Source organism: Eulemur rufifrons, chromosome 2, assembly GCF_041146395.1.
Source record: "Eulemur rufifrons isolate Redbay chromosome 2, OSU_ERuf_1, whole genome shotgun sequence".
NCBI classification, from domain to species: Eukaryota; Metazoa; Chordata; class Mammalia; order Primates; family Lemuridae; genus Eulemur; species Eulemur rufifrons.
Genome location: NC_090984.1, coordinates 126,018,564 through 126,030,645, shown reverse-complemented (window position 1 = coordinate 126,030,645; position 12,082 = coordinate 126,018,564). Strand labels below are relative to the sequence as shown.

The window sequence follows — 12,082 nt, the reverse complement described above, 5'->3', positions numbered from 1 at the left end:
CACCTTTTGGGGCCAAACCAGTGTACCCTTCCATGTATTGATTTATGACTTTATGTGTAATTCCCATCTCCCGGAAATGTAGGAAACCAAACTGTGACCCAGCCACGGCCAGTCCACTTGCTCAAGGGCCTTGGGGTGGCTCCGGGCCATGGTCCTCACGCTTGGCTCTGAATAAACCTCTTTTAATTATTTTACAGAGTTTGGGTTCTTTCCCATTGACACCTCCTAGGAAGTGGAGAAGGGGCTCAGGTGAGTCCTAGACAGGCCTGGGGCACGTCCCGCACAGTTTCCAAACACGAGCCCCACGGTGCTCTGTGCTGGCTCGGAGCCCTCTCCTGTGCGGTGGACAGGACCCTGCAGAGCCTCGGCCGCCCCGAGGTCCCCTGGAGTGTGGCGTCCTGAGTGTTCCTGTGCTGGGCAGCAGCCCTGATGGACTCCCACGCAGGAGGCATTCCCTGGGGTGAGTGCTCGTGAGGTCGGGGAAGGCGTTCCTCAACTTCGCGCTGCGGCTAAACCCTTTCCCGTGACCTCCCTACTCAGCCTCACTTCACAAGCCACGAATAAACTTTCTGCCCCATGTGAGTTTCACAGCGAAGAGCTGATGCCTGGCTGGCGCTCGGCACCCCCCAAATTTCCCAGCAGATGGCTTCTGCCACCGTGAGTTTTCTTCCTCAGTGTTGTGACTGTCACGTGCGAGTCTCCTTAGTGGAATTCTGCGGCACTGAATTGTGTCCGGAGGATTCCGTGTCCCTGGCCAACGCAAGTGTTACCATGTGCAGTCTGGCTGTGTCGGCTGCGTAACAGAGTGGTCACCTCCTCCCGTGGACGTGGAAGGGAAATACTGACAGCGGGGAATATGTGACGGAGGGGATGCCCTGGAAAAAACGGCAAAAATGTTTCCTGTCTCTCTCAAACCTCCTCTGCTCCTTTGTGAGAACTACAACCTGCGTCCCCGCCTCCTCCGGGCAGCGGCTGGGAGGGGCAGGGTGAGTCCTCCGTCCCCTGTGCTGCAGGAGATGGCTCAGCCCAGACCTGGCAGGCCTGGAGGAGGGTCCTGGGTGGAGGTCACAGGATTGTCCTCGGGGAGATGGGATGATTCGAATCATCAACTGCAGTTGAACAGCACTTGCCTGAAGCCGAGCACCCTCCCTTTAAAAGCTCTGCATTTCTGCTTGTTAGTCCGATGGCATTTCAGACAGGAGCCTCCAGCCTCCCCCTCTGCTGGCAAAGGAATAAACTTCTCTTTCCTTCTTCTCAAACCGCTTGTTCTCGTTTTCTGACGTGGTCTCTGCTGCGGCCTCAAGGACAAGAGCGGAGCTTTCGGTATCAGGTGTAAACGTATTTGTTATGTCACCCGGAGCATTCCTTTTCCATTTGAGACAAGGCTGCCGGTTTGTCCACGCTCACGGGAAAGCCTGAGAACAGGAGCACCCACGGCGCTGGGCAGCTCGCCTGGGCCTGGCCAGCAGCAGGCCTGGGCTCCGAGCCTGGCACAGGCGCCTCGTTTCATCCTCACAGCAACCCGGTGGCGGGGTGCCAGTGCCCCAGCATACAGATGGGGAAACTGAGGCACAGAGCTTTGGCCGCACGGCAGGTAGTGCCAGAGCAAAGGTCCGAGCCAGGGCTGAGTGCCGGCAGCTGATTCCCAGAGTGACCAGGGCCGGCGGGCGGGAGGAGACATCACGCGTGGGGACATGGGGACAGTTACAAGCTAAATCTAAGTCAGCAGCAGGGAGCCCCACTGACACCGCAGCTGCCGGGAAGGCCACAGCGAGGCGTCTGGGCTGAGGGCAGGGCGGGCCGAGGGCCACAGGCCGATGGCAGTGCGGGTCCAGCCGTGCAGGAAGCCGCCGCGCTGGCCCAGAGATGCTTGTGCCCTTGGGAGGGGCCTCGCCCCGGGACGTCCTTCTCCAGGCCTTTGGCCCGAGCACGGCCGTTGCCAGACAGAGCCTCTCGAGGCCCCGGGCCGCTCTCGTGCAGGAAGGCCAGGGAGAGGGGACGGTGGTCTGCAGCCATCGCCCTGAGGCGGCTCTTAGGCCAGGGCCCACCAGACCTGTGCTGAGGAAGGGAGACGACGGGTCCTCCCCCCACGAACCCTTCTGTCGCCCTTAGGGAAAAATTCTGCTACGTGTGACGGAAGGAACACAAGTTCAGTGCGTAGCCTCCGCTGACGAGGGACAGAACCCAGGCCTCCCCCCAGGAGAGGCGTAGCCTGCTGGGGTCCCTCCACCCTCGGGGCGCCGGGAGCATGGGCAGCAGCAGGCGGGGAGCTTGAGGCGGGGTCTCCATCCCGCAGCTGACCCCTGCAGCCGCCGGCTCCCCGCAAGGACAGCCCGTGGCTCCGTGAGCAGCAGCCGGGGGTTAATGCCCCCATGGACCCGGGGAGGGCGCCCAGCAGAGCAGACCACACGCGGTGACAGAGCCGATAAGCCCACGGGCAGCGAAATGCGCTGAGTTTTACGTGTCCCACAGCAAGCTGAGGGGGAGGGGCCCAGCAGGTGGTTGTGGCTAAAGTCCAGGGAGGAGGGCCGGGTCCTGAGTCCCTGCGCCCGGTGACAACACCCACGGTTGAGCGTATAAGCAAACATTCAGCGGCGCGGTCCGTGGGTACGAAGGAGTATCACCCGGGCTTAGAAAGGAAGGAAGTGCTGACACCTGCTGCGACCTGGACGGACTTGGGGACATCATGCTCAGGGAAGTAAGCCCGTCACCAAGGGACACACACTGAGTGATCCCACTCACAGGCGGCCCCCAGAGTCGCCAAATTCACACGACAGAAGGTGGAATGGAGGGCGCGGGGGCTGGGGAGGGGTGGGGAGCCAGAGTCTGCTGGGCGCAGAGTCCGTCAGGGAAGACGGAACGTTCTGGAAATGGAGGTGGTGACGGCTGCACAACACTGTGGATGTGCCTTATCCACTGAGCCGTCCGCCTAAAAATGGGTAAAATGGGAAACTTTGTGTTACCTATATTTTACCGCGATAAAAAAAAAAAAACAGTGAGCAAAATTTGCCATCCTCAAAAAAATTCAGTGCGGATTCGCAAAAGAATTTTTTCAAAACACAAACAAAGGAAACCAACTTTCCAAACCAACGGAGGATGTAAAGTGCGTTGGAAACGTTGCCAATCCAGGGGACCACAGGACAGGGCAGGGCTCGGGATAAAGAAAAGGGATGACAACAAAATACACCAACTAAGGCGGCAGAAATAGGTCCAAATATATCGGAACTCACAGCGAGCGAATACGGACCCAGCTTGCCTTGTCACACAGCGGCTTCCACGTGGAGTTTGAGTGGCAGCGTCCACACCTGCAGCCAAACTGCCCAGAGAGTGAGAGTCCGCTCAGGCTCCTGCGGCAAAATGCCACAGGCCCAGTGGATAAACAGCAGACACACTTGTCACGGCAGTGGGGGCTGGACCTGCGATGTCACGGGGCCAGCGTGGCCGGGTCCTGGGTGAGGGCCATTCCCCAGGCGTCCCTGCCTGTCATCCCAGGGCGGAGAGTGAGCTCTGGCCTCTCCCTTCCTGTGAGGACGGGACTCGCAGCTCGGGGCCCCACGCTGGCGACCCCATCAAAACCCAATCGCCTCCCCAAGGCCCACGCCTGGTGCCAGCACGGTGGGCGTTTGGGTTTTCTAAGCCCTGGAAGTACAGGAATGTCGACAGCAGCGCTGTTCACATTGGCAAACCTGGAAACCGTCCAACATCCGCCGCCGGTGGCAGGACGGAGGGGTGTGGCACGTCCACACGGGGTTGTCATCGGCACTCAGAACCAACACACCAAAATACGCGACCGGCCGGGCGCGGTGGCTCACGCCTGTAATCCTAGCACTCTGGGAGGCCGAGGTGGGCGGATCATTTGAGCTCAGGAGTTCGAGACCAGCCTGAGCAAGAGCGAGACCCCATCTCTACTAAAAATAGAAAGAAATTATATGGACAGCTAAAAATATATATAGAAAAAATTAGCCGGGCATGGTGGTGCATGCCTGTAGTCCCAGCTACTCGGGAGGCTGACACAGGAGGATCGCTTGAGCTCAGGAGTTTGAGGTTGCTGTGAGCTAGGCTGACGCCACGGCACTCACTCTAGCCTGGGCAACAGAGTGAGACTCTGTCTCAAAAAAAAAAAAACAAAATACGCGACCGATGAACGGACCTGAATGTGGAGTGAAAAGATGTCACAGAGACTGTACCCGGCATGACCCCCTCTCACAGAGTCAGAACAACTGAAACCAAAACTAGACGTTTCGGGAATACGTGTGGATTGGACAACACTGTACACACAGGAGAGGAAGGCGTGGCACTCGGGTCTGGGGCGACGGGGTCTCGGTGAGCGAGGGGGTGGGGGGCTCTGGTCGCTGCAGGTTGTTTTCACGATCCTGGCTCTTGTTTTGGGCGCTGCCTTTGCAAGTGCCTCTTGCATATGAAAAACAGCCAATTATGGAACTAAATATGTTTAAACAGTGCAGCTTTGTCCCCGGAGTGAGGACCCTCCGTTCTTCGCACCTGAGACCCCCACGGGCAGGAGAACGGCGGGCCTTACGTAGCCGGGGCTGCCCCACACCAGCAAGAAAGAGACGCCCTCGCAGACCAGTGGAACGGGGACGGGCAACTCACAGAAGAGGTGCCACGAATGCCCCATAACCCCGCGAACAGTCCAGGAATGACGATTGGAACAAGCGGCTGTTTCAGCCCTGGCAGGAGACGACCTACAGCCGGCAGCGCCGAGTGCGAGGAGCTGCGGCACCGGGACCCCCTGCGCTGCCGGGGCGACGTGAATCAGGCAAACGCTTTGGAGAAAGCCCCGAAGCTCTAGTGACGTCACGGGGTGCAGCACCGCAGGGTGGCGCCCCTTCTTCCTAGCGGGAGAGTTTCGCCCGGGGAACACAGGCATCCAGAGCACAGACCCCTTCTGCTGGGCTCCCTGGCGCCCTGGCGCACCCGTGCGTCTGAGCTCTGGACAGCGGCTGTGGGCACGTGCCTCGTGCCAGCTTCTGAGAACCATCCCACGGAGACACCGCAAGTGTCCCCTGTCAACCTCCTCAGCCCACGGTCTGTGCTGCAGCTGAGACCTGGGCACAGCGGCCCAGGAGAGCAAGACTCGCGCCCGGGGCAACGAGCAGGAAGGACCTGTGTCCCTGACAGCCCAGGACGGCGCGTGAACACCACGCTGTCTAAGCACCACCAGCGTCCTAGTCCCTGCTATGGTCTGAATGTCCCCTCCAAAACTGGTGTTGGAACTTAGCTGCCATTGCTTTGTGGCCTGCGTCCCTCCTCGGCCGGGCGTTGGCAGAGAGGGCCCCCAAGAAGGCACCGGAAACGCTGGCGGTTCCAAGCCTGGCGATGACCAGGGCGGCTTTGGTTCCTGGGGTCTCTGTTATTTCACCGCACAGAGTGGACCTGGTGACCTGGAGCTTCACGTGTGACTGACGACGAGTGGGCTCAATCTCACCAACTTGAGTTTCTATTATCATGAGGCTATTTTCCTGCAGAAAACGTGAGTGCGCTCTGGAATGGAAGACGGGGGGTCAGAAGCTCGAATGTTTTTTCCTCTCTGGGTGACCGGCCTCGTGTCTGTGGTGTGGCTGAACTCTGACCTGTCTTCTCCACAGGCAGGGGAGGTGGGGACACGCGGGTCCCTCTGCTCAGCGAAGGGGGAGGCTGGGCTAGAGCAGGGCCACCGACTTCCCCAGGGCCTCGCGGCTGGGACGGCCTGGGAGCAGAGCGTATTCACGCAGCACTGGTGTCCGGGTGCCCTGCGCGGGCTGAGTCGGACGTGGTTTGGTCTGGGCACTGACACGTGTGCTGGCGTCATCAGGGATGTCAGCGACGCTCATGGTGACATTCAGAGCCCATCAGCAGGCTCACAGCCTTGCAGGTCACCTAGGCCAAGCTGCAGAGCGTTTCTGATGCCACGTCGGAGACGCCTGGGTACCGTCAGAGGGAGGATGGGCTCCTGTCGGCCGAGCGTCCGCACCCACCAGGCCCTCCCCTCCCCCACACGGAGCCGCAAGCTCGCTGGTGCTCCTGCTGCCCACTGTGCTGAGAGGAACGAAGCCCTTTGTCTCGGACCCAGGAGTCCTGTGTCTTCTGGCGCTGGGGCAGGCACGCCCGGTGGCCTGTGAGCCGTCATGGCGACCCCCTTCCCCACTGCCAGCAAAAGGTACCAGGATTGTCCCGGAACAAGTTCTGGGCCACGGGACCTGAGGGGACACGCGCTGGGGACTTCTGAGAAGGATTTTCCCACCAAGGGGGGCATCGCGGGAGCAGCCCTGCCCCCCTCCCTGCATCTGGGTGCCGTTTGTGAGACGATGGGATGCCGGGCGCTGACATGGCCCCTTGGGGTGACTCAGGTGGCAATGCCGACCCTCCAAGGTGGCGACGGAGGATGGACGGCACCTGCCATACTGCCCAGGTGACCCCGGAGAGGCTTGCCTCAACTTCCTCGGAGCGAGATGGCAGACGTCACCGCGGCTACAATGTGTTCTTCCCTCTCAGGAGCCGGCGGGGTCCAGAGGGGTTACCGGGCTGGGGCTTTCCTGGAGCAGGACGGGCAGCTCCCGGGTTCCGCAGGGCGGCCCCAGGGCCTCAGGAGCGTCTGGGCAGGACACACGGGGCTTGGTCACGCCTCAGATGGTGGCGAGGCAAAGCTCCTGCGCACCCGAAGCGCGGGTGTCTCCCCCAGGACAGCTCAAGCTGGGAGAATCGCAGACCCCACCCCTGGGGGCCGGTGCGGACCACCACGTGTACAGGGACAGGTTTTTCCCTCGGACCCTGAGGGACTCTCGCGTCCTCAGAGATCGGGGAGGACGAGGCAGGAGGCGGCGTCTGGCCTTGCAGGGAGGTGGGCCAGACCGTGAGGGGCACAGGGCCTGGGGACAGCCCCCTGCTCAGGACGTGGCCTGGGCCGTCCAGTTTCTCTCCTCCCCAGCACCCACCTCTCCTTGCCGGCCAACAGCTTCCGGGGAGCTGGCCGCACACGCTGTCCTCCGCTTCCCCTCCCCTCCCCCACACACGCAGGGGAGCCTCCGGCCCACGGCCTTCCCGTGACCTGCCTGCCGTTCCCGGCCACGCCCTGCTCAGCAACCCACCCCCCCTCTGTCCCCCCTCTGCCGGGGGACCGCCCACCCCAGGGGCAGCACACCCAGCTCTCCTGCCTCCAGCCTGCTGCCCCCGTGGGTCCCTGTGCACCTGTGCGGTGCCCCTTGGGGTGACTCAGCTGCACCAGGGCAGCCCCCAGAGTCCACCTGGCCGCCCATCTGGCCTCCTCGCAGTGTGGCCGTGCCCAGGGGTCAGCCTCCCACACGCACAGGGACAGTCCCAGTGCAGGCGGCACCAGAGGACACTCACTGGGATTTGTGAGCTGACAGGTGACTTAGCGAGAGGCCAAGGGGACCCGCTGGCTGGCTGCTCTGTTGCACCTGGCCGCCACAGGCCACCTCAGGATGCCAGAGAAGGGCAGGCTGGAACACAGCCCAGGGGACCCCAGAGGACGGAAGCCCCGGGCCACAAGCCTGACGAAGGCCCTCGGTTCCCAGCCGTCCCGTGGCTGAAGCCGTGGTCCACATCATGGAAACAGTGGGTGCCAGGAACGGGCCTGGGGCAGGCAGGGGCAGGCAGGGGCAGGCAGGGGCAGGCAGGAACAGGCCTGGGGCAGGCAGGGGCAGGCAGGGGCAGGCTCGAGGTCTGTCTGATGCCCTCAGAGACACAGTCACAGGGCAGGGGGCCACTAAACCCAGTCAGCTGGTGGAGCCAGGGTCCCTGGCCCCTTGGGAGAGAGGGACAGTGGGACATGGACCCCCCCACATGAAGTGCTGGGGAGGCTGAGGTGGGGGTCGCTGAGCAGCGCTGGGGAGCATGGGGAACCCGGCCACACCCCCGAACAGGCCAAGAGAAGCTGGGTGCACGCAGGGCCATGGTGCCTGGGGGTCTGTGAGCCCAGGGCGGGGGGGGGGGGGGGGGGGGGGCCTCTTCTCTGCACCGAGACAGCCAAGCCAGGGGTTCCAGCCCCACCTCTGACACAGGGACTCAGGGCTCTCAAGGCAAAGCTGTCCCCACAAGCTCCCCGGACCCCTGGGCCAGCAAGGGTTCCTCCAGGAGGGGTGGTCAGGGCCAGCACAGCAGCCTAGACCCCGCCCGGCCTCTCCTGCCAGTCCTTCCTGCAGCCCCCACTGTTCCCACAGGACTCCTGGAGCGCGATGCCCAGAGCCGGGCGCTGTGGACTCATCTTCACTGGGAGACCTCGGGACAGGCTGAGGGGGGCCCGCTGGCCGAAGCCCCCGACTCACAGAATCACCACTGCCCCTCAGGCCTCGCCCACCGGCCCCAGACCACACCACACACTCCCAAGAATGCGCCAGACTCTGCCCCACCCCCCACCGGGACTCCTGCGGCCCCTCCCCGCCCTGGCCCGTGGCCTTTCCAGGGCTGCCCCAGCCCCGTGGCTTCCCCGTGGCTTCCCCGTGGCTCCCCCGTGGCTTCCCCGTGGCTCACTCTCGCCCCCCACGTGGGCTCCCACAGGGGCTGCTGAGGGCATGTTCCCAGGCAGGCCGGAGGCGCCAGCTTGGAGGGCAGGGGGTGCTGGCCACACCTGACCAGGGCAGGGTGACAGTCACGGAGGTAACCCCTGTGCATCTGAGGCCAACTGCCGGGAATGAAGGTGACTCCCAAAGGCCAGACCCCAGGTGGCAGCGAGCTGGCAGGTGGGGCCAGTGCGCCCTGTGGGTGGGGGTGGGGCCGCCGTCTGCTCCCCAGGCCCTGTCATCCGCCACCATGCACCAGCCATGCCCGTGACCGCTGCAGTTCTGGAGAGGGGCGCTCAGGGGGGACCCCGGGGCACAGCCAGCTCCACGCCCTCCTGGGGTGGTTATAGACAGGACAGCAAAGCCCTGCCACCTGTGGGGGGTGGGGATGCGGGAAGAGAACAGCGCAGGGAATCCCGCCTGGCACACCGTGGGGGCTCCACGGCACTATGCGTCCTACGAGACGAATGCAGCCATCACCCCATCATAGGTGACAGCTCCTCATCTCAACAGCCTCATAGGGCTCCTCCCCCGACGCTACAGACCCTCCTGGGCACGGTAGATCCACAGGTCACATGACAGGTGCAGGGGCCCTGCGTGTGCTGCCTGGGCCGGGACCCTGCCAGCCCCACAGGTGTCTGGAGCGAGGCCAGGCCGGGCTGCCAGGGGGACCAGGCTCCACGACCCGGGCCTGGGGCTGCAACATCCACGTGGGAGCAAAGCCAGCACCTGATCCCAACTGGCTTTGGCGGTCCTGGGCTGGAGGAGCCCCCGGGCAGGGCGGGGGAAGAACCAGGGATGTGGGGGCACTTCTAGGCCTGGGGTTGGGGCAGCAGAGACATGGGACCCGGATGCCCAGGAGGGTGAAAGATGGGCACAAGGTGCCCCAGGAGGAGGAAAGTAGAGGCCATGGTCCCTCTGGAGGTGGGGACATTAATCTGGGGAGATCAGTCTCCGGGGTGGCGCAATGGTCCCAGCCCCACCGCCACCGCGGGCAGCCGGGCCACCCTCTCAGCTACCCTGGCACGCCCCTCCTTGCCGCCACGCCCCCCCCCCAGACGCCTTTAAAGACAGGGCACCCCAGAAACAGGCAAAGCAGTGCAGCCTTGGATACAAAACTGTAAACACGAGTCTTTAAAATGACAGGGGCTCCTTGGCCCCAGACTCTGAGCCAGAGGCCCCCACCAAGGGCCCAGATCTCCGCCCACACTGCCCTCCCTTCCAACCCGGGGGCCCAACAGGCAGGGGCCGGCCTCGCCAACCGCCCAGCGCGCTGGGGGCTGGGGCGGGCTGGCGGAGCGGGGGCTGAGGGTCCGCGGTCCGATCCGAGGGATTCCTGAGATGAAGAAGCGGCCGCGGCCCCGGCACCGCGCCGCACTCTCCGTCACCTGCCCCGAGGGGAGCCCGCCCCCACCCCATCCCATGCAAACCGCACGCCCCGGGCGAGACCCACGTCTCTGAGCCCCGGGGCCGTCCCGGGGACCGCGCGGGCCCTGTCACGTGTCCAGGGCGTCACGAGTGGGCGAGGGGCCGTGGGGGTGCCCGGGCGGGCCGTGCAGCGGCGGGGGCTGCGGCACCGAGTTGCGCTGCGAGGGTGGCGGCTGCAGCTCCAGGGCGAGCGCGGGCGGCGGGAAGTCGCGCACCTGGCGGCGGTACTCCAGGAAGGTGCAGGCCTTGGTGGCGAGCGCCACCACATTCTTGCCCACGAAGATGGCCGAGACGCGGCTGTCGCGGAACAGCGCCATGTTGGCGGCGCGCGCCAGCACTGCCACCACGTTGACTGTGGCGAGGCTGAGCACCGGGTAGAGCATCATCTTCTGCGGCGCGATGTGCTCGCCCTGCATGCTGACCTCGCTGAGCGCCACGCACGGCAGCACCAGCAGCAGCATGTAGCAGTAGAAGAAAGTCAGGCCCTCGGCCCACAGCGGCAGCCCGGTGCGCGGCGGCTCCCACAGGTTGGCCTGCATGTCCAGCAGGTCCAGCAGGTCGAGAGCCACCCAGAAGAGGCGGCCGCGCAGATCCTCGCGCTTGCGGAAGGTGCGCACGTACTCCATGCGGTCCAGCGCCACCAGCAGGAGGAAGAGGCCCGGCACGCACACCGACAGCAGCAGCGTCAGCGCCTTGCGCGCCACCGGGTCCGCCGCGCCGCGCCGCGCCGCCTTGTAGTTCTGGAAGATGAAGTAGAGCTTGATCTCCAGCACGAAGATGTAGAGGAACCAGAGGATCATGGCGTAGCCGCGCTTGGCCGTGCGCACCTCGGCGCCCACCCACACGGCCACGTAGCGCAACACCAGCAGGAAGCACACGTCGCCCACCAGCACGATGATGCACACGCCGATCTTGCGCGGGCCCTGGTTCTGCTCCACCAGGTACGCGTCCATGACGGCCATGCTGCCCACGATCACCAGCGTGGTCAGGCACACGTGGCGCCGGTCGGGCGGCGGCAGCACCATGGTCGCCCGCGCGGCCCACGCCAGGCGGGACGAGGCCCTGCGGCTGCGCTCAGCCCGCGGGCATGGCGCGGCGCGGCGCGGCGCGGCGGGGCGCGGGGCGGTCCCGCTGCCCGGAGGGCGCCGCCGCTCCCTGCTGCGAGCTCGGAACCTGGGGACGACAGAGGAGAGGGTCAGCGCGCGGGCCCGGGCGGCCTCCCCCAACTCCCGCACAGTGTTCTCTGCGCGGGGCGCTGTCCCCGCGCCGGGCGCCCGCGGCCTCGGTCGCACGCACGCGCCGACGCGCGGACCCGAGCCCGGAGCCGGGGCGGGGCCTCCAGGGGCGCAGCAGCCCCGCCTGCGGGCCAGAGACCTCGTCCCACCGCCGTCAGGGAGGAAACGCGATGGAAGTGTTTACTCCCCGCGGCGCGCGTTCCCGGAGTTGGGTGGGTTGTCACCGTTGAGCTGGCGCCACCGTCCTCCGGCTCTGACGGCCTGGACCCCACGCCAGGCTGCTGTTTCCGCGGGGTGCCGGGCAGCCAGTCTCCCGGCTCGCACCGCACAGGGCAGGGGGCGGGCCTGCCCCTTCCTCGCCACCGCTCAGTGAGTGTCCCCAGGACTGACAGTCATCCAGGTCCTGATAACTCCACCGTACAAGCCTCTGCATGCCTCCCTACCCCTGCCTGGCAGCCCCCACCATCTCCTCCCCTCCTGGGCCGTGCAGACCTCCCTCTGCCCTGCTCCCCCACGGCTCCCCACTGCCCTGGGCAGCTGGTCTCTTGTCCTGGCTGCACCTCCTGATACTCCCTCACCCTCTGCACCAGAGCACACACACTGCCGCTTGGCACTGGTGGGCCCGGCCGCTGGCTCCCTCCACCTTCCCAGCCGATCTCAGGAAGCCCTGGGCTTCCACAGCCCCTGCACCTCCCGCACACCCTCGTGCTGGTCGGAGCCCCAAACCTGACTGTGGGTCCCCACACCTGGGTCCGCTCACACCTGGGTGAGGGCAGAGGCCCAGACACCCTCGCCCACCCCAAAGTCACTCACAGGCTCACTCCCAGCCAAATCCCTCCCACCCCTCCACAGCACCCCAGGCCTGGGGCTCGGTTTACTGCCCTGTCTAGACAGAGGCATAAA

General features: G+C 64.8%; 1 protein-coding gene across 1 annotated transcript; it reads right to left on the bottom strand.

Moving 5' to 3' along the window:
* Positions 1-9,649: 9,649 nt before the first annotated feature.
* Positions 9,650-11,041, bottom strand: TMEM121 (transmembrane protein 121). The gene has a single exon (XM_069465337.1). It carries the CDS (start codon positions 10,967-10,969, stop codon positions 10,013-10,015), a length of 957 nt encoding a protein of 318 aa, XP_069321438.1. The 5' UTR covers positions 10,970-11,041; the 3' UTR covers positions 9,650-10,012.
* Positions 11,042-12,082: the final 1,041 nt, after the last annotated feature.

Coding starts and splice junctions, on each gene's coding strand:
- TMEM121 (XM_069465337.1), bottom strand. CDS start 10,969: ATGGTGCTGCCGCCGCCCGACCGGCGCCACGTGTGCCTGACCACGCTG.